The following is a 21932-nucleotide window of genomic DNA, read 5'->3' as shown; positions in this document are numbered from 1 at the left end:
CACATTACTGGCAAGCGCCATCTGGTTGATAATAAAATGGAAACTGTAACGCGAAAAAAAAGAACGTCATTATTAGGTCCGGCAAATTGGTTAAAGTGCTTCGTGTCCTCACTGCTGATGTACATTAGTTTATTTTTTGTAAATAAATAGTTTGAAATAATAATTTTTATCAGTCGTGGTGATGAGCAATAGACAACACTGACAATGGCTTCGGCACTGGAAGTGTTTGTAAATAACGTCCAGACACTTTCTACTCAAGGTTAGTTATTTGTTCTCAACCACATTTATTATAACCTACAAATTTTCCGACCTTTGATTTTACATATTTTTTTTATCCCAAAAATTTTTCTTTAAACTTCAAATTTTTTTCATGAGTCATTTTTTATTTTTAATTTAATAATTTATTTTTTTTTTAGGTAATTACCGGGAACTATGCGACATACTTGGAAAATCACACGATACGTTGACGAAAAATGCCTCGCTTCTAGATAACGTCCTTGAGACGCTTGATCTACAGCAGCATTCTCTGGGAATACTTGCTGTGCTTTGCATCAAGCTCAATTTATCTTCTGGACACCCTAATTCAGAGGCGAATAAATTGCTTTTTACCCAAGTTCAAGAATTTATTCTAGGATGCAATGGCGAACAAGTTAGATTCGCGCCTGATAGTTGTAAGTATTTCCATTTATTTTTATTATTTTGTTTGAAAATATCTAAAAATTAATGACTTTAAAATCAGCAGAGTTTCTTGAAAGAATAAATTATGACACTGAAATTAGCAAACACTTTTTTAATTTAGTTTTCTATTTCTAGAAAATTGTATTTATAATTTTTAAGATCTTTTAAAGATTAAATTTTTTAAATAAATTTTTCTATATATGGTGATATTAAAGTTGTTACTGGAAAATTAAAAAAAAATTTTTTAACAAATAAATTTGTTTTAAAGAATTATTTTTAAAAAATTGCATTTTTTATTTTTTAAAATTTCTACATATCAATTTTTTTTGCCATAATTTATTTGTTAAAAAATTTTAAAAATTATTAAATATATGCTGCATTAATTTTCATTTAGATTTTCCGATATCAGAAATTTTTTTTGTTGAAAAAAATTTTTAAATTTCTAATTGCAATTTTTAAAAAATATTTCTTTATTCTTGTAATTTTTATTGATTAAAAAAATCAAAAATTACTGAATGTCTGCTAATTTTATCATTATTAAAATTTAATGGGTTAATTTTTATCTAAAAATTATTAGATGTCTTAATTTCAGTACAATAATAAATTATTTTTAAAAAATTGCATTTACAATTTTTCTTTAAATCTTAAATGTGAATTTTTTTATCAATTTATTTGTTGAAAAAAAAAATTATCAATTTTATAATTTAATTATTATAAAATTTATTGATTTTAGTGGGATAAATTTCTTCCATAATTAATATTAAGTATTTATTTTTTAGATGCTGAGCTGTGTCATTCACTCACCCAATCTTTGATCGAGATAAACACCCCAATGCGCGGCATAGAACTCCTCCAACGCGCGATCCGGAAAATCCAGTTATACGACAGCCAGTTGACGTCAATCCACGCGGACCTCTGTCAGCTGTGCCTGCTAGCCAAGTGTTTCAAGCCCGCCCTGGAGTTCCTCAACACGGACATCACCGGCGTGAGCCAGGAAGGCGGACAGTTTGAATCTAAATACTTCCTTCTGTACTACTACTACGGCGGGATGATTTACACGGCGCTAAAGAACTACGACAGGGCTTTGTACTTCTTCGAGGTGTGTGTGACGGTGCCAGCGATGGCCGTGAGTCACATAATGTTGGAGGCGTACAAAAAGTTCATCCTCGTCTCGCTGATTCTTCATGGAAAGATAGTCAACATACCGAAGTACGCGAGCCAAGTGCTGGTCCGTTTTATCAGGCCTCTTAGTCAGCCGTACTGCGAACTTGCTACTGCATATTCAACGAACAACTGCGAGGAAGTTCAAGGAGTTATTAATAAATATCGAGAAGTATTTGTCAGAGATCATAATCTTGGTCTTGTTAAGCAAGTACTTAGTTACTTGTACAAGAAAAATATTCAAAGATTGACTAAAACTTTTTTGACACTCAGTCTTAGTGATGTTGCAAGTCGCGTACAGCTTCCTGGGCCAGCTGATGCTGAAAAATATATTTTGAATATGGTAAATTTATTTTTATTAATTTTTTTATTTGTTCCATAATTTAAAATAATTATTTGATAGAAAATTTTAAGTTATACACTGAGAAAAAGAATTTATTTTGCAAAAAATGAACATTTTTAAGACAAAAAAACAATTTGTTTAAAATTTTAAACAATTTTGTTTTTTAGGTTAAAAAATAGAAAATTTTTTCACAGTAACTTTTTTTATTGAAAAAAAAAATTTTTCTAGATTTGAAAAAAACAATTGTGGACGAAAATTCACAAGTTGTCGATTAAAAATTTTTTTTTTTAAATCAAAATTTTTTTTCAATAAGAAATTTTCTGTGAAAAAAAATTTTATTTCTTCAGTTGTTATTTCCAACAAATCAATTTCTTGTCACAAAAATGTCCATTTTTTGGAAAAAAAAAGTTTTTGCTTTAAGTAGTTTAATTTTTAATCGAATTATCAATTTTTACTCAATAAAATTTTATGCTAATTAATATATTACTATAAATGAATTATTTTAGATTGAAGATGGAGAAATATATGCAACGATCAATCAAAAAGATGGAATGGTAGTGTTCCACGACGACCCAGAAAAATACAATTCACCTCGTATGCTTGCAAAACTAGAACAAGAAATGGCAGCATGTGCCGAGTTAGACAAACGAGTACTTGCCATGGAAGAAGAAGTAATCGTAACACCACAATACGTTCGCAAAGCATGTGGACAAAATGACTCAGATGATACCGCTGGTGCCCCGGCTACTAACGTCACAAATGCCCAAGTTCAACCTAAACTCAACACTTACTCTATGTAATATACGTCGTGCTATCTTTACTTTATTATTATTAATTATTAATTAATCAATTCATCTGAAGTAAAAAATTGACAAGAGAAACGTCACTAAAATCCGCATAATTTATTAATACATTTTCTCTTACATTACACTTTATAAAATTTTTCATTAAAAAAATCCGTCTTTTTTATTTATTATTAATTACATTAATTACTGTTTTTTTCTTATGTGGAATAATAAATGCTCAACGAAAGGTAAACTTCATTAATTTCGAATAACTCCATTACTAGCTAAGAGTTGGTAGTTTGTAAGTTTGTATGTGAATTTACTACGCGTAATTGTTTACAACCCCGATAATTTACCTAAGATAAAATAAATGACTGAAAAGTAACTTTTTTTTTTTTTTTATTATTCAAGGAATTTAATATTTCATATGAAAATGAAGTTAGCCGACATTTCAAAATTTTTATTGAAAAAATTTCAATCAAACAATTAAAAAAAAAAAAATTTCATATGTAAAAAACTTGAAAAACTATGAATGCAATTTTTTAAAAATATCTTTTTAGTTGTAGTTTAATTAATAAAAAACAAAAATTTTTAGACGTCTGCTAACTTCAGTGTCATAAATTTCATCCACATCTGGAAATAAAAAATTTTCATCACATTGCTTTAGAAATATCTGCTAAAACTCGCTGAAAAATTTCCTCTTGTTTCATGGTACCGTCAATGAAATTAATCTTATCCTCACGCTTAATCTCTTCAAGATGTTTTTCATACTCGGGCCAAATAACTTTATCAAAGTATCCAGGGACGTCTGGTGGATCGTAGACTCTTTGCTGCCTCCTTTCCCAACACTGCTGTTTAGTTAGTGTTAAAAAATACTTGAGATTACATAACTCGGCAATAGGCTTATCGTTAAATATCAAAAACCCGTCAAGTATTAACACACGTGTCTCTTCAATTTTTTTATTAATATTTAAGCTATTAATATTGGCTCCACTTGATGATCTGTTGGATCCCGATAGGATTTTTAACACATCTGCGTACATACGACTCGTATCCAAGCTGGTAAGAATATCCCAGTTGTGATGATTCAATTCAGGAATATGAACGTGTCTCGGATCATCTTCAGAAAGAAAATAAGAGTCTTGATTAATTAATCGACTGTTTTTAAAAAATTCGTGGAGTTTTTTTGATAAGGTGGTCTTGCCACTACAAGTTGCACCACCGATGCCGACAATTAACCACCTGGCCATGATTTTTATCAAACTAAAAATGTTTTTTAATTTTATTTCAATTGCGATTTAGATTTATTACTTAAACTATAATTTGCTCACTATGAACTGAAGTTAGAGCGATAAATTACAACGCAATCATAATAATTATAATTATCTATGATTATATAATAAAATTCCTCAAGTTGTTTGTATCAATTGAGCAAAAAAAAAAAAAAAATAAAGTTGTCGATCTGGATGATTGTTTACTTTAAAATATTTTTATTTAGTTATCTTTCTTCGACGCGAACATTAGAGGGCTGAGATGATAGCAAGTGAACGCAACAAGACCTCCAATGAAACATAAACTGATAACTGCTGGGACCATCAAAGCGACGTCGTGGGAATAAAAGAGTGACTGCAATCGGCTGTCGTCGATAAATGGTAACCCTAGGACCCACACAGTGTAATAAAGGAATAATATTGATGTTGTGATGAGTATAAACTTTCCTCTTTCACTGTCGCTGCTCAACATGACATTTATAGCATAAACTCTTCTTCGAATTTAGCGAAATCTTCCTCGGTGAACGCTGTAGCTTCTTCTTCTTTGGGTTTTTCTTTTTCTACTACAGCGCGTTTTGACACTGCGCGTTCGATCAACTGGAAAATTATTAAATTTATTTTTATTTTTATTAGATTAAGAAAAAAATTAATATTAAATAATACCTTGGTTATCACTTCTGTATTGACGGAAAAACTACTGAGATGTAATAATTTTTCAATGTTTTCTTCAGTCAGGTCTTTTTTGTCAGCTAGTTTTTTTCTTGCCTCGTTGATTGTTACTTTGCGGTTGTGCGTAAAGACAGATGAATCTGTTATCAACAATATGATTTTAAATTATATCGAAATTAATAGACATCTGACAATTTTTTTAATCAATAAAAATTTTAAGCAAAAAAATATTTTTAAAAAATTGCATTTAAAATTTTTTTAATTTTCTACATGTCAAATTTTTTTCTTTTAATTTTTTGCAATTAAAAAAATTAATAAAATTTTTTAATCTTGGCTAATTTAATTTTTATATCTGTTCATTTTTTTGGATTATTATAAAAAAATTATTATTATAAATTTAAAATTATTATTATTATTATAAAAAAATTCCACATTTAAAATTCGAAAAAAATTACAAGTGCACATTTTTTGAAAAAAAAATTTTTTTTTTATAATGGACTTGCAATAAATATTATAAGAAAACTAAAAAATACCTTTTTTATTTTTTTTGTTAACTCTGTGGTTAGCAGGAATCAAACCTAGTATATCGTTCGTCTTTTTCTTCTTTTTTTTATCTAAAAAATAAAAAAACAAACATTTAAATTTTAATACGTAACCTCAAAAAAACAAATTGTTAAAAAAAAAAACAATACTAACCTAGTTTAACATTATCACCAATATTTATAATCTCCAAACTCGCGCGAACAAGAGAATTTGACATTTTACAAAAAAATCAGCTGTTTGTTAATTTTACTCTGCTTAAATTAATATAAAAAAAAGTCAACAGCAAGAGCGATGTGAGTAACATGTGTTTCTTTTACTGTACAATTTTTCACTGTTATAATTTTACAGATTCCTACCTTTCTACTTTCTATCTCTATCATGCCGGACTGAACATGTGTGACTTATAACCTCGACCAATGTTTACATTTTAAACATTTTAAAATCTACTCCAAAAATTAAAAAAGAAGAAACAGCTGGTAATGACTGGAAATAAAAAAAAATTTTAATTAATTATTTAAGTTGATGACTGTTGACAAGTTTATTTAAAAATGTTGCGAATATTACGTGAGTATGTGAAGAAACCAAAAGGAAGTCGGAGTGTCAGCACTTGGTCACCCTTAGCAAAAGCTTTTAATACTTCTGGATTGACAGAAGCTTTGTCAGTTAATAATCTATCTCGTCAAACAAGTGTAAGTTAAAAATTTCATATTTTTTATTTTATTTTATATAATATATATTTTTTTAATTTTTATTTTTATAAGTATAAAAAAATTTATGATACTCATTTTAATACTTAATGACCAGATATTTGATGATAGTTAGGTTTTTTTTATTTAAAAAATTATTATTAAAGAATTAAAAAAAAATTGTAAATTTAGAAGATTTTAAAAACTATAAGTGCCATTTTTTATAAAAATTTTTTTAGTTCTAATTTAATTAATGAAAAAAATTCCACGTAAAATTTGTAAAAAACTATGACAGCAATTTTTTTTGTAAATTTATTTATTTGACACTAAAATGAGCACACGCCAATTTTTTAATTTTTCTTGAATAATAAAAAAGTAGGCCTAGAAAATTATTTTTAAAAAATTGCATTTATAATTTTTTAGAGCTTCTAAAGATGGAATTTTTCAAATAATTTTTATTGCTATAATTTATTGGTTAAAAAAAATTCTAAAAGTTAATTAATTTATTTATTTATAAATAAAACTATAACATAAATAAAATTTATTTATTTATAATATATTTATAAATCACTGACGATAATTCAAACCATTAAAATTAGTGCTATCAACAGTGCTTTAAATTTTAAATTTAAATTCAAACTCAAGTCTGACATTTTATTATTCAAACTACAAATTATTGTTCATTTTTACTCACCTCATTCTTATTGATTGAAATTAGTTGATTTCATTATTCAAATTTTAAATCGTATGCTTTGTTCGATTAGTTATAATCCTAACTTTGTCAATTTATCTATGTAGATCTGTTTATATTCTTATATGTACATTTTTACTTGTTTTTTTTTTTTTTTTTTTTTTTTTTTGTATCAAGTAAATAAATAGAATAAAAAATTAAACTACAATAAAATATTCACTTTCGCAGGGATTATTTGGAGTACCAGAGCTGACAACCGCAGAAGGATTCACAGAATTAAAATCCCAAGCAATCAATGACTCGGACCGTCTGATAGCTGAAGCAGTAGGCCATGGAAGAACCCGTAAAATGGTTCAGATCTTCGACGACCTGTCAGACTCTCTCTGCAGAGTTGCAGACCTGGCAGAGTTCATCCGGATGGCGCACCCAGATCAAAAGTACGCTTTAGCAGCAGAAGACACCTGTCTGGCAGTGAGCGGGATCGTCGAGAAACTGAACACCCACCAAGAGCTCTACACCTCTCTGAGCAAAGTCGTTGCTTCTGGTGACATAGTCCCGACCTCTGAAATAGATAACCACGTGTCTAAATTATTTCTGTTTGACTTTGAGCAGTGTGGGATCCACCTTCCGGAGAATCTCCGTCGCCAGGTGGTGCGTATCAACGACAAGATCCTCCAAGTAGGCCAGAAGTTCATGGCAGGAGCCGTCACCCCTCGGTCTGTCGACTGCGAGCTGCTTCCTGAGCACATCAGGCAGTACTTCATGAAAGAAGGAGATAATATTTTGGTCTACGGTCTTTTTACTGATTCTGCGAACGCTTTGGCGCGTGAAGCTGCTTATAAGATATTTTTGTACCCGGACGACCGACAGGAGAGTCTTCTGCAGCAGCTCCTAAACTCCAGGCACCAGCTGGCCGAAATTTGCGGGTTTCCTACGTACGCGCATCGCGCTATCAAAGGAAGCACCGTCGAGACTCCAGAAGTAGTCAGAGAATTTTTGGATATTTTAAACCTCGAGTTAAAAACTAGAGCTGCAAATGACTTCGACACAATGCGGGATATGAAAATTAAAGAAACTGGAACCCAGCTGCCTTTGATGCCCTGGGACACGACTTATTTCACGACGAAAGTCAAAAAAACCTGGCTCGGAACCTCCAACAATGAATTCGCGCCGTATTTTTCTTTAGGAGCATGCATGGATGGTCTCAATATCTTGACTCAGAGCTTGTACGGAGTAAGACTTGAACCCGAGCCTGCGGACGCTGGAGAAGTCTGGGCGCCTAGCGTGCAAAAGCTCGCGGTGGTTCATGAATCTGAAGGAACTCTAGGACACATATACTGCGACTTTTTCGAACGCGCTGGAAAGGCCAATCAGGATTGCCATTTTACAATCAGGGGAGGAAGAATGCTGGCGGATGGCTCCTATCAGAACCCGGTGGTTGTTCTGATGCTGTCGCTGCCTTCACCTAGGTGGAATAATCCTTGTTTGCTCTCACCTTCGGCTGTCGATAATTTGTTCCATGAAATGGGACACGCGCTGCATTCTATGCTCGGGAGAACACAGTATCAACATGTTACAGGTGAAAAATATTTTTTTTTATTTAATATTTGTTTAAATCTGAGACTATATCTTTTTTTATTAAAATTTGTTTTTTTTTTTTTATTTTAAAGTTGAAAAATTTCTAATTGTCTTGTTTTTTATAAAATATTTAGAAATGAATTTTTCATACTAGTGAAAATTTATTTTATCACTTTTAAATTATTGTTTGAATGTCTTTAAACTCTACAAATTTCTCAAAATTTCATTAAAAAATTTTTTTTATTAGATCAATTTTACATACTTAAAAAAAAACCTGCATGATATTCTATTAACTAATTTTTGAAAAATATTAATGAAAAATTAGACAATTAAATTTTTTTTTTACTTTAAAATTGAAAAATACACAATTATCTTTTTTTTTTTTTCATTGAAATTTTTTAGATATCAATTTTTAGAGTGCCATACTATTGAAAAATAATTTTATCGCCTTTATATTATTGATTGAAAGTAAAAATTTACAAATTTTTCAAAATTTCATTAAAAATTTTTTTTATCATCATATAATGAATTTTTTTTATTGTTCAATTTTAAATACTTAAAAAAAAAAAAAATAGTATAATATTCTAAAAAAGAATTTTTCAAAAATATCAATAAAAAATTATACTTTTTTTTTTTTATTTACAAACTATATTAAAAATTGACTAAAACTCAATTAAAATTTTTCTATGACCGAAAAATAGTGAACGTATTAATTCAAATAATTAATTAATAAATTTCTAATTCTAGGAACTCGCTGTAGTTCAGATTTCGCAGAAGTACCAAGTGTATTAATGGAATACTTTGCAAGCGACAAAAGAATAATAAAGCTCTTCGCCAAGCACTATCAAACCCAAGAACCATTGCCCGACGACATGATAGAGAAGCTCTGCGCCTCTAAGAACGTATTTCCATCCTCGGAATTACAAGTCCAGGTTTTCTACAGCATGCTGGATCAAATGTATCACTCCAACAAGATCCAAGGCTCTACAACAAAAATTCTGGAGGACATCCAGAACAAATACTACGGACTTCCCTATGTAGAGAACACTGCTTGGCAGCTGAGGTTCTCCCACTTGGTCGGCTATGGCGCAAAGTACTATTCGTACCTTATTTCTCGTGCAGTCGCTTCCTGGATCTGGCAGACGTACTTCCAGAAAGACCCGCTCAGCAGGTCAGCCGGTGAAAAGTATCGCAGAGAGTGTCTCGCTCACGGAGGTGGCAAGCCGGCTTCCAAAGTCGTCTCTGACTTTTTAAATAAAGAAGCCAGTGCTGGTAATTTTGCGAACGCTCTTGTTAACGAGATCGGCGAAAAAGATCAGCATGTTCAATCGATCATGGCTCTGAATAAATAATTGTTAATATGTCGCGGCAAAAGGTCCCAGTGAAAAGCCATAGGGGCGTATAAAAATTTTTTTTTCGGAAATCGACGTATTTTCGTCCGAAATGTGCAGAAATGCAAAAAAAAATTTTATGGCTCCCGGGACTCACCTCGGATGCCATAAGGGCGTATAATAAAAATTCTATTATTTTTTTTTGTCCAAAAAAATTTTTAATTTGAAGAAAAATGGTTTTTGCATTTCAGCACATTTCACAAAAAAATACGTCGGTTTCCAAAAAAATCAATTTTTTGACTTATACAATTAGTGCAAAAAAAAATTAATATTGATATTTATAATATCATTTTCGTTGTATTTCTATTACAAGTAAGAATATTTATTATTTAGTGATTTTTTTTAATCTTACCCTATTTACATTCCTTTGACAAATCCTACGAAATATTACATTATTAAAATAATGATAATTAATCAATAAGTTTTACCATAAGTCCAAAAAGGGGACACAAACACAGCACATAGTTTGTAATTTTTTTTTTCTTTTTTATTGGTAAATTCATTATTTAATAATATAAATTATAAACATAATGTATAACACTCTTATCAGAACTAAAAAAATAATTTTGTAGCATTTTTTTTTTATTGAGGGTAAAAAATATTTTGAAAATCATATTTATGATTTACGACTAGTTACTGTGTTTGTATCAAAATATAATTATTTAATGCCGGCCAGATACTTTTAAATTAACTTGCCCTACTGTGATATAAAATTAAAACATAAAAAATCTGGCCATGGTTTTTTTTAATTAGTTGTTCCAGTAAATGAATAAACTACGTTGATAAATAGTGAGATGATCACAAAAAAGTCTCATGACCTCTCAACAAATTGTTTTTTTTTATAGTCATGATGATAATAATAATTAATATTAATATCAATTAATAATCATAATGATTTGTTATTTATAAATGATGATATTAAATGTAAGTTATAATTTTTTATACAATTATATTCTATAATAGTTCACACTTTGTTGATTACTTCAATGAAAAAATTTAATAATATTTATTGTATGCTATTGTTATCATTTTAATCCTTTGATCTTTTGGAGTTTATTTATCAATTGTTTAGTTTTTATGTTTTGTAAATAATTATTATTTAAGTCGACGTCTATGCACTGGAAACACTCAACACTTTTACACTCGTACAAACAGTCTCTTAAAATGTAATTATTATTTATTATTAATCGTTACAAAGTTTAGTTGTATCGTATCATTGCAAGCTCAATTTATTGCAAGCAAATATTATTGAGCTGTACTTATTTTTTTTTTTTTTTTTTTTTTTTTTATAATTACATTCTTTTTAATAAAAACAAAAAACGAACCTGAATCAAGTGAAAAAATAAAAAAAGAAAAAATATCGAGCTGTGTAATTATTAAAAAAATTCATTTCACTGTTGAATAATTTTAGAAGCTGCATTAAAGTAGTCACTTGTTCACTGATTGATAAAATAAAATTCCAGATCCTCCATTTGTCGCTGACGACATTGAGTAATAAATTTTATTGCTTGTTAGATTTATTTTAAACTGCGAGCTAAGACGGTCATTCATCTTCTGTTACCTTGACTTATTTTTATTTACTTATTTTATTTTATTCCATTTCCATTTATGTTATGCTGATTATTTTAATTCTAAACACAATTCCCGTAGGTTCAACGTTACTTTGGCAAGTGGTTGTGGTTACGCAACGTAATTGTACTGATTTGCATTGTCTTTGTCTCGTTCCATATAGTCACGATCTATCAGGGATTCGATCCTTTTCTTCAAATCAGCCGGCTAAATTTTTTAAAACATATAAACATTAATTATAATCATCATTCAGAATGCATTTTAAAAAATAAAATAAGATAGAAATTTTTTTTTCAAAAAATTAATTGAATAATTAATAACTAGTAACCTTGCAGTCACTATGTGACTTGTGAACTATAAATAAATAAAATTTTGCTTTATTAAATAATGACTTTTGTTAAATTGCACTGTACTTTTTTAACTATTGACGTTTTTAAAGATATAAGCTCATCCCGATGTTACACTCATCAAGACCTTTCATTTGAGTACCCACATGCATTTTGATATATTTTTCATATATACATATACATAAAATATACATAAATATATGAAAAATTGATGTGGGTACTTAAATGAAAGGTCTCGATGAGTGTAACATCGGGATGAGCTTATATCTTTAAAAATGTCAATAGTTCACGAAATACAAGGTCATTTCTTATTTATGTATATAGAGATAGAGTATTTTCGAATGCAGCCTAAATACTTATCATCATAAATTGACTATTGGTGAGAATGAAATCATGAAAATACACAACTCCAGGTCAAGAGTTTTCAAACGATACCAAATTTAATCATAAAAACCCATTTTATCATATAAATACACTGGCTACAAAATTTTGCTTATTCTCTTAATTTTTTTTAAATAAATTATTAATCTTAGCATACAGCTGAAGATAACAGCGACAAAGAAATATTTTAATTAATATTAATATATAAATAAACAAAATTACCTTGACAGGGAATTTTAGTTGATTATAAAGTTCACTGATAAGAAGATTATGAGTCAGGGTTTTCCTCATTTTCATAATCCTCACAATAGCTGCATCTATTTGATATTGTCTATCTTGATAAACTCTTTCTTCAGTGGCCTTTTGTTCTTCATTCTACAAAAAACAAAAATAAATTAATCCATCAAAAAATAAGCATTAAAATAACTAAGAAAAAAAAGTCATTACCGTCTCTTTCATTTGAATCTGATTAATCTTTATTCTAAAAAGTTTGTTAGTAAAATCAGCGTGGAAGACAAAACGGTCATTATCAGCAACATCACGCCCGCGTGGATTTTTCTGCAACACTCTAGCTTTTCCACAAGCTAGCGACTGTAAAGTCCTGCGTAATTCACCGTCTTCAATATTCGTAGCCGCTTTAATTTCTTCTAGTGACAAATCATCAGCATCGTTGAACAAAATAAGCACAAGACCTTGAAAGAGTGACACCTGAAGTTCCTTATTCCCCGCCTGGAACCAAGCTTTAAGAACACAGTGCCCCAAAGTCGGCTGCCATTGAAGTTTGCGTCCACTGTGCTTGCCTAGATAAAATTTATTGAACACCTCCTGGTACTGGACCATTTCCGAGGGCAACGTGACCTCCATAACCGGGTAGGTCGGCCAGTAGCCCATTGTCAAGATAGATACCGTCAAATCCAAATTATTAGCTACTATCTCGTGCTGGAGATTACCAGAGTACTGTTTGAACGCGATATTAATGTCCTTGCTGAGTTCCATATCCTTGAACATGCCCTCTAGCTTGCTAGTAAATCCACCTCCGCATTCTTGCTTCAACTTAGAAAGCATCGACTTCTCCGCGTCAACAGAAGCCGACTTTCCTACGAGCAATCTTTTGGCCAAGTCTTTCTTGTAGAAAGCTTCGAAGACATCTTTGCCATGGATAAAACGGAAAAGAACCATTATTTTATCCAACAGTCTCTCCAATTCTTCCTCAGTCGCCTCCTTGTTGCCGGCCCTTAGCTTCATGTCTACAAACTTGGCTATCAATTCCGCGGGTTTGTTCGCGCGCTGATTGATGAACGCCTCAAAGGCTTCCTTCAAACTGTTACCGAATTTTTCATTCCTGTAAAAACAGGTGTTAACAATATTATCCATTTTATCTTTAAAGTCCAGCAGCTCCTGGACCATGGTCTTGTCCTTCTCCGGGTCGATCACTATCGTCTTGCCTTTCTTTTTGATATAAGCGTTGAAGTTAACGCACAATTCCACCAGCCCGTTTTTCACACGGATGTACAAGTTGTAGAGTAACGTCAGGTCACTGATGCGGTTCTCCTCGAGCAACCCGCTGAGACCCTTCTGCAAGATACTGGTCACGTGTTCAGACAGAAGCTGCTTCTCTACTGTGTGGATCAGCGACCATTTGGTGGACATGTCCAGGTAATGGAGGAGTCGCTCGTTCTCCTCCTGTATTCGCTTGTCCACGTGGGCCAAGTACTCCGGTACGTCGTGCTCGTTCATCAGTCGCTGACCCTCCGCTGCGTAAAGCCGCTCAGTCGCCATCAGGAACTTCGTCTCGAAGGCTTCCTGGTAGATTTGGAGATCTGAGAGCATTCTTAATAATGATTTTAAGAGTGTTCGATCGACTGTGTCTCCTTGACGCTCTTTTTCTATTAACATCAGCAGACCTTCCACTGTTCGGGTTTGCACAAGGTTATTTAACACTATGTGCATCCTGAAGAGGTGTAAGCCCATGTCCCTAAAATAATTATTGGGGATTATTGTTTTTTTTTTTAATGTTTAATATTAATAAACCTTGAAAAGAATTTTTTTTGGTTATTATTTACAAGTGGGGTCAACCCCATTTTGCAGCATAACTAGGTGAAAAATGAACATTTTCAAATTTTTTTTTATTCTGCTTGTTTTTACGGCGCATTTATTATAAAAAATCTCGTGAAAGAAAAAAATAAAGATTTCGATAGCTTTTTTGCCTTCAAAAGTTGGAAAAAAATTGTAGCTCTCATGTTTTTGGATAAAATTTCTATTTTATCTTCTTTGAAAATTTGTTAAAATTGTGACAATCAACTTTTTTTTTTAAATTGTTCACTTTTTTTATGTATTTAAAAAAAAATATATATCAATAAAATGAAATAGAAAATTCGTTCAAAAAAATGAAAATGGTTGATCCCACTCGTAAATATTTACCTTTTTTTTTTTATTTCAAGTTTTTTTTTTTTTTTTATTTCTGTGTCAATTTTTTAATATTTTTTTTTGTCATAGTTTGTTACAAAAACTATCAAATATCTGCTAAATTAATTTTCATCAATTTTTCTTAAATTTATCTCTAATAAATTCTAGACCTTGATCTCAGTGTTTAAAATAAAAATAAAAATTAAAAACGATAGAAAAAATTTTCAAGGTTTATACAATAAATAAATAAATAAAAATGAATACCAAATAGACGAGATAGTAGGATTCTGTAAAACATAAGTTCTATCCAGGTACAAAAAGATACTGCGAATCATAATCATCTGGCGACAATGACTCTGCCAACACTCGTTCATTTTTTTTAAAAATATATGCCGATCCATGGACTCGGCTAAAAATTGTTCAATGTTTGCCTTGACGTGAGACTCCGTCAGCACTGTCAAGTTCGCGTACAACGTCGAAGCCATCTTGTGGTTGCACATGTTCTCAACAGCCTGATACAAGTCTTCCAGCGAGTACCGTATGCTTTTGCTGGTCTGTATCGCAACTACAGCTTCTCTCAGTTTCTCCCATGTTTCCTCCTGATAGTTTTCCGGCAGTTTTGGCTTGTCTGAAAATAAAACAACAAATTTAATTCAAGTAAAAAAAAACCTACCAACAATGAGTAACAAAACTAAATATAAATAAAAATAAAAAGTGGCGAAAAATTCTATAAATGTACACATTGACGAACATTCTCGAGCATCCTGTGCTATTTTATTGTTTCTTAATCATTTTTTTTTTTTTATTTATTTTTCATTTTTTATCCTCTTATAGAATTATTATCAAAAATAATTTCTACTATTATTAACATACAGGTTATGTCGCGTTGGCAAAAACCAAACGACAATTACAATCAGCAAACAATTAAATAAAATAGGTCTGAATTTGAGGCTGGTGAATAAAAAAAAAAAAAACAATAATTTTCAATGACAAATTTCGCAATTAAAGGCAGCCTGCCAATTACAGTCAGCTGATTGTAGGTTATGTCACACTAAAAATGAATCGCCATTAAAAAAATCTAATTAATTAAAAAAAAAAAAAAATAAATAAATATAAATTCTTACTTTTAAAATTTTTAATAATAAGTTTTTTAGCAGATCCTGGCTTGGAATTAGCAACATTGGACGACTTATTAACTCCATTTGGATTAGAAACATTTAGTGCCGAAAAATTAGCTCTTTTCTCGGTGGTAGCTGTCGCCGTGTCAGTCATACTGTTATCAAATTCCTCGTCGTCGTCGTCGTCGACGTCGTTAGAGGTTGATGCCGCGGCCTTGGAGGTCGAAGCTGAGTTACCGGGGTGGTTATTGTGTCTGAAGCGCTTTGACGGGCCACCGCCGTAGTCAATCAGCACAGGTGGTACAGGCTGACGTTGATACTGAATCAAATTATTGGCACTGGTACTAGTGCTGGGACCGCTGCTGCTGCTGCTACTGGTGCTATTATTACTACCACTAGTGCTAGGACCGTAGTGACTGTGGTTGTGATGATTGTGGTGATGATGCTCGACAGCGGGTCTCTTCACCTGTCCTATTGCCAGAGGCTGGGTCCTCCCGAGCCTAGACATATGCAAGCATCACCCGGCCGTGGGCCCTGTTTTTATATAAAGAAATGGATAATAATTTTTCAAGATGATGGATTAGAATTTTTTTTTTTGCTGTAGCTAGCTGACACTTTCCTGCAGATGCTTTTATTATCTATTTATGTGAATATTTAAATTGGTATTATTATTAGTTTTTGTCTTACTGTTTTTGGGTTATTTACTTGTAATTATTATTGTTTTGGTAATTGTTTATTTGTTTTCGATTAACTACACAAACTAACTACTAATTGGTCCACTAGTGTTTTAATAGTATAAAAATCATCGAGAACGATCGCGCAGTACCGCGGACAAAATTTTACGATCAGCCTTTTGTAAAAAAAAAAAAATTACATACGATGTCGTTGCGCGCACGCGCTATTTTATTCATCTTTTGACGGGACTTTAGTCAAATGTTATTTTTGTTTGAATTTTTTTGAGAATGTCACTGACTCGAGTGCTTAGTATGAAGAATAATAAATGTTCTTTGTTTTATTTTTTTTACACTTAAATTAGCAGACACTTGACAATTTTTTCATTTTTTTCTTTTAAAATAAATTAATATTAGAAAATTACTTTTTAAAAAATTATATTTATAATTTTTATGAAAATTAATTTAGGATATATTGAATATTTTTATGAATTTTATAACGAATAAATTATGGCAAAAAAAATTAGAAAAAATAATTGATATGTAGAAATTTAAAAAAAATAAAAATGCAATTTTTTTGGAACGGATTTGTTTGCTAAATAAAATTAAAAAATTCTAAAATGACTGCTAACTTTAATCTCATATAATTTTTTAGATTTTTTAAAGATGAAATTATTGTGCTATAATTTATTTGTTATTAAAAAAATTCTAAAAATTATCAAATGTCTCTTAAATTCAAGATCATTTATTTTGTGTCATAGATAATTAGTTTTTTTTTATGGTTCTGAAGTTGAAAGACATTTAATAATTTTTTTTTTGCTCGACGGGCAGAAAGCGTCAACTTTCGGCCCGCTGCGCTAAACGAAAGTGCCGCTTCCTGCCTTCGTCGAGCAAAAAAATAGTATACACTCCACGGGAAGTAAATAAGAAAGCCTCAGATCACATGTTTGTTGACCTCGGCTTCGCCTCGGCCAACAATTACATGTGATCTAAGACATTTCTTACTTTACTTCCCTAGGTGTGTAATATACTATTTGCCCTCCGGGCGGAAAGTGGCAACTTTCGTCCCGCTGCGCTAAACTAAGTTGCCGCTTTCCGCCTTCGTCGGACAAAAAAATAGTATACACTCCTCGGGAAGTAAATAAGAAATCCTCAGATCACATGTTTGTTGACCTCGGCTTCGCCTCGGCCAACAATTACATGTGATCTGAGACATTTCTTACTTTACTTCCCTAGGTGTGTAATATACTATTATGACAAATAAATTATGGCAAAAAAAATTTACATGTAGAAATTTTAATAAATTAAAAATGCAATTTTTTTAAACAAATTTTCTTGTTAAATAAAATTAAAAAATTGTCAAGTGACAGCTAAATTTAATGTTATATTATTATTTAAAATATATATTTATAATTTAATAATAATTGAAGTGGTAAATTAAATAAAATAAATTAACAGCTGATTAGTGATAAAAATGAAAATATTTCAAATGCTATTTATTTCTAAAACCTGAGAAAATTATTTTTTATATTAATATTATTACATTAAAAAATTTATGAGAGTTGAACAAAAGTCTGTATGCAAAAAATGGTAACTGAAAAATCATTAATAATAAATCTAGATAAAATAGTGACAAGTGAGAAATGTAACTTGAGAATAATAGTATTTTTTTTAAATAATATTGCTTAAGATTGCAAATATTTTGCATCACAGTTACATCAGTCTCAAAGTTTTCATTGGTAACTTTAACTTACAATAATATTTATGATAATAAAAATAGCAGATGTATTTAAAAATTTTTATAAATCTCAACAAATATCTATAGAATTTTTTTTTAATTCTTGATCTGCTATTTTTATTCATTTTGACTGAAGTTTTAATACTTTATTAATACGTATAGCACTGATAGACTCTTAAAGTTATTAAAGGACCCATAAAAGAAATCTGTCATCAAATATATCAAGCTCATAAAAATAAAATAATTTTTTTCCAACAGATTTTTTTTATAAGCCCTCAAATACTTAACAACTACATCTAATATATACTTCAGTCTTCTGAATCTTTGAAATATTCCTTCACGATCCTAGAATAGTATTATTATCTAGAACATAAAAGACAAAATCGCCATCTTCGCCAAAAATGTAAGTATTATTCAAGACCGTTTCAGCTAATTGGGAATCTGAATCAATTCTAAGTTGGGGAACATCATTAAGTAATTGACTGTTCACTTCCAGGTCATCACTTTTAACATTTTGCATCAAATCTTGAATATTCTCAGTCCCTTGAATTTCTTGAACTGTATTTAAATTCTCCGAAAATTCTGCAGCTACAGGTTCTGCAATTGATTTAGCAACTTCATCAGTAGCTTCTACATGCTCCGTAACATCTTCAGCAACTTGCTGTTTTACCAAAATTTGATCAGAAGTACCTGCTTCATCAGGACTCTTCCCACTATTTCCAACAGTTGATTTTTCTTCAAGTTGTTTGTAAAACCCCGGCTTACTCCATTCATCAGTAAGATCCTTGTGCTGTTTCTCAAAATGTCTTCTCAAACTATGCCTATGTCTGACAGTGGACTTGCAAAACGGACACCTGTAAATAATTCCACTGTGGCAAGTTTGCATATGCCTGGCAACCTTAGCTTGAGTGTGAAAAAACTTTTTGCAAACATCACAAGGAAATCCTTCTAGATTTTTATCATGACCAGCGACGTGTTTATTAAAAGCGCTTTCACTCATGAACGTTAGAGAACAGTGAGGACAACTATGCAAGACTTTTTCAGCATGAATTTGTTTGTAGTGCTTCAAATAATTGTACTTTTGGAAAAAGCTCTTGTCACACTTATCGCACTGGTATTTTTTGTTCCCATGAAGCAGAACATGAACATCAAGAGCCCTCTTGCTCTTGAATTTCTTACCACAGACATTACAAGGCAGCTCTGCGCTCTGATGCGTAAATTTGTGTTGCTTCAAAACACCAATTCTGTGAAAACGTCGATTGCAAATTTCACACTCGTAAGCTTTCTCGCCATGAGACTTTTGATGCTGTTGAAGACTCCAAAGATTTTTAAAAATATCTCCACATATTTCACAGATCACCAATATTTCTTCCCCAGCCTTTTTTTTCTTCTGAGCTTTCGGAGTCTCATTGTGCCTCTTGATATGACGCTTCAGATAAACCGCGTTGAAAAATTTCTTCCCACACTGGCCACAAGCTTGCTTGGGTGACCCACACTTGTGAGAGTCCAACTCGGACCTGGTCGAAAATTTTTGCCGACATCTTCTGCATCGATGAAGCTCAGAGTGCCGAGTAATGTGATTTTTTAAATATTTTTCTCTTGCAAAATTTTTTGGACAATATGAGCACTGATATCGAGTAAAGCCTTTGCTCTGGCTCTTAGTGGCTGCACAAACGTGTGATACTAAATTTTCTTTCCTAGCAAATACACAGAGACAAGTTGAGCATATAAATTCTCCAGTATGTTTGCGCAAATGACGGTACAGATAATGTACCCGTAGGAATTTTTTTCCACAAATATCGCAATCAAAATTTTTGGTTGAATTTTCAGAAATTTTTTCCTCGTCATCCGGAGTGATGTCTAGCAGCTCTGAAGACAATTCTTCAACATTGAACTTGACAGAATCCGCACTTGAAATGTGCTCGGATAAAATAGAGTCCGCCATGGAACTTACGTTCATATTTAAACATTGATTTTCAAGAATGGATTTTAGGGATGAATTTTCTATAAGACTTCCAGTATGATGAAGCAAATCATTGGTGTTAATCGAACTGTCCAGTAAAGACAAATCATGATTTTCTTTTTCAGTCATAAATTGCTCGCTCATGTTCAAAATAGTGGCGGCATTTTGTTGCTGCTGATTAGCAGTTGTTGGAATTCCGACAATATTTTCTTCATTACTTGCTAAGCTGTGACAATCAACTCTGTGTCTTTCTAGAGTAGCAAAATTTGGAAATTTTTTATTACAAATGATACAAATAGTTCCTACTAGAGGCTTGTAGTGATTCATCTGGTGCTTGGCGTAAGCAACCACTGAGTTAATAGTCATCGAACAAATTCGGCAAGTCCAAATTTTCTTTTCGTCTTTTGCGCCGAGCTTCGTCGGAGGAAGTCTATCTGCTAAGTCTTGAGCCAGGGCTACGTCTAAAATCTCTACGGAATCTTTTTCATCAGCTGTTATCGGCTGGAGAGGTGGGAGAGCTCTGTTATTGACGTGCAAGGGGATCTTCATCTTCTGGGCGTAGTAGGGCGCGTACCAGACTCTCAGCTCTTCTCCAACGGGAATTTCTCTCATGACAGTGTAATAAATTTCTTGGTTAGACTGGTAGCAAATTAAATTCTGCTCCTTGGCGTTGGTTGCCGGTGGGATGAAGCACATCCAGTTGCTGGTGTCTTCGTCGGAGTAGTCTAGGTAATAAGTGTCGTTGATAGACTCTTCGAAGATTTTTATTGCGAAGTTGATTGCGGGGTTCATTGCCCAGTTTCGCTTTGCTTCGAACGGGCCGAAGGTCATTCCTCGCTGGTAACTGCGCTTGGCAATGACACTTGTCGTTCCATCGGCCATCCGGGTGATCTCCAAGTCCTTTGGTAGGGTTTGGCGAGCTCGGGTAGTTGTTTTGGAATCGCGGATCTGGATAAATTAATTAAATTCGTTTTTTTAATGAAAAAAAAATGTATTTTATGATTTTTAATTATAATACTGAAGTTAATTGACAACTGTCAATTTTTTTAATTTTTATAAAAAATTAATTAGAATAAAAAATTTGTATTGGAATTTTTTTAATTTTCACATGTGGAATTTTTTAAGTAAATTTTTTTTATAATAATTTTATTGCTATAGAATAATAAAAAAATGTGTATCAGTTAAATTCATATTATTAAATTAGCCGACGTTTTTAATTTTTTGATTTTTTTTAAATTTATTCATTAGAACTAAAAAATATTTTTTAAAAATTGCATTTATAGTTTTTCAAGTTTTTTATAAATAACAATTTTCTATTTTTTTGTAATTTTTTCAATAAAAAAAAAATGTTTGCTTTTCGATGTCGACTAACTTAATGTCAACTTCAGTGTCTTTCTGCAATTTAAAAATTGTAATAAAAAATATTTATTTTCATTTTGAAAAATATTTGAAAAAAAAAAATAATTTTTCATAATTATTTAAAATAAATATTTACATATTGAAAGTTGGTTAAAAAATAACACTCATGAGTTTTGTGAAGGTCACCACAGATATTACATCCTGAAAATAAAATAATAGATTTATGTAATCAAAAATGATAAATTTAATTTAAAAATAATTAATTTAATCTGATGATTTACCTGAAAAGTCTATTTTAGTATTATTACCAACGTTGCAATTAAGCAAGTTGTCTTCCATTTTTTCTGTCTTTGATAAGTCATCAAGTTTAAATTTATAAATTTTATTAAAAAATTTTTTTATATAATGATAAAATAATTAAAATAGGAAGATTGAAACTGAAACACATGATCAGTGTTTTTGTTTGCAAAATTAGGTTAAGTTCGAATTGAACTAAGCAATAATTACACACATATAGAACAAATAACTATAAATTTAAATTTGGTGATTTTCTAGTAATTTCTTTTATGACTATCATTTTCGCA

General features: G+C 31.0%; 6 protein-coding genes across 8 annotated transcripts; 2 read left to right on the top strand and 4 right to left on the bottom strand.

Annotated features, from left to right (window-relative positions):
* Window positions 1-59: 59 nt before the first annotated feature.
* Window positions 60-3352, top strand: LOC123261595 (COP9 signalosome complex subunit 3). The gene is made up of 4 exons (XM_044723278.1): window positions 60-259; window positions 417-671; window positions 1458-2182; window positions 2689-3352. The coding sequence occupies exons 1-4, from the start codon at window positions 205-207 to the stop codon at window positions 2980-2982; spliced, it is 1329 nt and encodes a 442-aa protein (XP_044579213.1). The 5' UTR covers window positions 60-204; the 3' UTR covers window positions 2983-3352.
* A 195-nt stretch (window positions 3353-3547) lies between these two features.
* Window positions 3548-4447, bottom strand: LOC123261596 (nicotinamide riboside kinase 1). Its single transcript, XM_044723279.1, has 2 exons — window positions 4299-4447; window positions 3548-4230 (listed from the first exon to the last, which is right to left on the bottom strand). The coding sequence occupies exon 2, from the start codon at window positions 4215-4217 to the stop codon at window positions 3621-3623; it is 597 nt and encodes a 198-aa protein (XP_044579214.1). The 5' UTR covers window positions 4218-4230; window positions 4299-4447; the 3' UTR covers window positions 3548-3620.
* A 126-nt stretch (window positions 4448-4573) lies between these two features.
* LOC123261597 lies at window positions 4574-5805 on the bottom strand. The gene is made up of 4 exons (XM_044723281.1): window positions 5604-5805; window positions 5441-5521; window positions 4902-5047; window positions 4574-4835 (listed from the first exon to the last, which is right to left on the bottom strand). Exons 1-4 carry the CDS (start codon window positions 5665-5667, stop codon window positions 4716-4718), a joined length of 411 nt encoding a protein of 136 aa, XP_044579216.1. The 5' UTR covers window positions 5668-5805; the 3' UTR covers window positions 4574-4715.
* A 30-nt stretch (window positions 5806-5835) lies between these two features.
* LOC123261594 (mitochondrial intermediate peptidase) lies at window positions 5836-9916 on the top strand. 2 transcript variants are annotated; one of them, XM_044723277.1, is made up of 4 exons: window positions 5836-6139; window positions 7056-8406; window positions 9153-9786; window positions 9898-9916. In XM_044723277.1, exons 1-3 carry the CDS (start codon window positions 5999-6001, stop codon window positions 9755-9757), a joined length of 2097 nt encoding a protein of 698 aa, XP_044579212.1. In that variant the 5' UTR covers window positions 5836-5998; the 3' UTR covers window positions 9758-9786; window positions 9898-9916. The 2 variants fall into 2 exon arrangements, with proteins under 2 accessions (XP_044579212.1, XP_044579211.1); XM_044723276.1 differs by lacking the exon at window positions 9898-9916 and having other exon boundaries at window positions 9153-9861.
* Window positions 9917-10778: 862 nt separating this feature from the next.
* On the bottom strand, window positions 10779-16490 carry LOC123260287 (cullin-4A). Its single transcript, XM_044721283.1, has 5 exons — window positions 15624-16490; window positions 14764-15127; window positions 12541-14068; window positions 12316-12468; window positions 10779-11572 (listed from the first exon to the last, which is right to left on the bottom strand). The coding sequence occupies exons 1-5, from the start codon at window positions 16123-16125 to the stop codon at window positions 11477-11479; spliced, it is 2643 nt and encodes an 880-aa protein (XP_044577218.1). The 5' UTR covers window positions 16126-16490; the 3' UTR covers window positions 10779-11476.
* On the bottom strand, window positions 15612-21842 carry LOC123260286 (PR domain zinc finger protein 15-like). Of its 2 annotated transcripts, XM_044721282.1 has the most exons (4): window positions 21630-21842; window positions 21485-21549; window positions 18334-20937; window positions 15612-15622 (listed from the first exon to the last, which is right to left on the bottom strand). In XM_044721282.1, exons 1-3 carry the CDS (start codon window positions 21685-21687, stop codon window positions 18364-18366), a joined length of 2697 nt encoding a protein of 898 aa, XP_044577217.1. In that variant the 5' UTR covers window positions 21688-21842; the 3' UTR covers window positions 15612-15622; window positions 18334-18363. The 2 variants fall into 2 exon arrangements, with proteins under 2 accessions (XP_044577217.1, XP_044577216.1); XM_044721281.1 differs by lacking the exon at window positions 15612-15622 and having other exon boundaries at window positions 17864-20937.
* Between the last annotated feature and the right edge of the window lie 90 nt (window positions 21843-21932).

This window comes from Cotesia glomerata, linkage group LG3 (assembly GCF_020080835.1).
Source record: "Cotesia glomerata isolate CgM1 linkage group LG3, MPM_Cglom_v2.3, whole genome shotgun sequence".
Classification (NCBI taxonomy): Eukaryota; Metazoa; Arthropoda; class Insecta; order Hymenoptera; family Braconidae; genus Cotesia; species Cotesia glomerata.
This window is presented reverse-complemented; position numbering and strand designations above follow the sequence as displayed.

Excerpts from the sequence above, each read along its gene's own strand:
- LOC123261597 (XM_044723281.1), bottom strand. The coding sequence starts at position 5,667 with ATGTCAAATTCTCTTGTTCGCGCGAGTTTGGAGATTATAAATATTGGT. Across the intron at positions 5,522-5,603 it reads TGGTGATAATGTTAAACTAG|ATAAAAAAAAGAAGAAAAAG; the intron begins GTTAGTATTGTT and ends TTTATTTTTTAG. Across the intron at positions 4,836-4,901 it reads ATACAGAAGTGATAACCAAG|TTGATCGAACGCGCAGTGTC; the intron begins GTATTATTTAAT and ends ATAATTTTCCAG.
- LOC123260286 (XM_044721282.1), bottom strand. The coding sequence starts at position 21,687 with ATGGAAGACAACTTGCTTAATTGCAACGTTGGTAATAATACTAAAATA. Across the intron at positions 21,550-21,629 it reads TACTAAAATAGACTTTTCAG|GATGTAATATCTGTGGTGAC; the intron begins GTAAATCATCAG and ends TTTTATTTTCAG. Across the intron at positions 20,938-21,484 it reads TTTTAACCAACTTTCAATAT|ATCCGCGATTCCAAAACAAC; the intron begins GTAAATATTTAT and ends TAATTTATCCAG.
- LOC123261596 (XM_044723279.1), bottom strand. The coding sequence starts at position 4,217 with ATGGCCAGGTGGTTAATTGTCGGCATCGGTGGTGCAACTTGTAGTGGC.
- LOC123260287 (XM_044721283.1), bottom strand. The coding sequence starts at position 16,125 with ATGTCTAGGCTCGGGAGGACCCAGCCTCTGGCAATAGGACAGGTGAAG. Across the intron at positions 15,128-15,623 it reads TATTATTAAAAATTTTAAAA|ACAAGCCAAAACTGCCGGAA; the intron begins GTAAGAATTTAT and ends TTTTATTTTCAG. Across the intron at positions 11,573-12,315 it reads AACTAAAATTCCCTGTCAAG|CCGGCTGATTTGAAGAAAAG; the intron begins GTAATTTTGTTT and ends TAAAAAATTTAG.
- LOC123261594 (XM_044723277.1), top strand. The coding sequence starts at position 5,999 with ATGTTGCGAATATTACGTGAGTATGTGAAGAAACCAAAAGGAAGTCGG. Across the intron at positions 6,140-7,055 it reads ATCTATCTCGTCAAACAAGT|GGATTATTTGGAGTACCAGA; the intron begins GTAAGTTAAAAA and ends TCACTTTCGCAG. Across the intron at positions 8,407-9,152 it reads ACAGTATCAACATGTTACAG|GAACTCGCTGTAGTTCAGAT; the intron begins GTGAAAAATATT and ends TTCTAATTCTAG.
- LOC123261595 (XM_044723278.1), top strand. The coding sequence starts at position 205 with ATGGCTTCGGCACTGGAAGTGTTTGTAAATAACGTCCAGACACTTTCT. Across the intron at positions 260-416 it reads CCAGACACTTTCTACTCAAG|GTAATTACCGGGAACTATGC; the intron begins GTTAGTTATTTG and ends TTTTTTTTTTAG. Across the intron at positions 672-1,457 it reads TAGATTCGCGCCTGATAGTT|ATGCTGAGCTGTGTCATTCA; the intron begins GTAAGTATTTCC and ends TTTATTTTTTAG.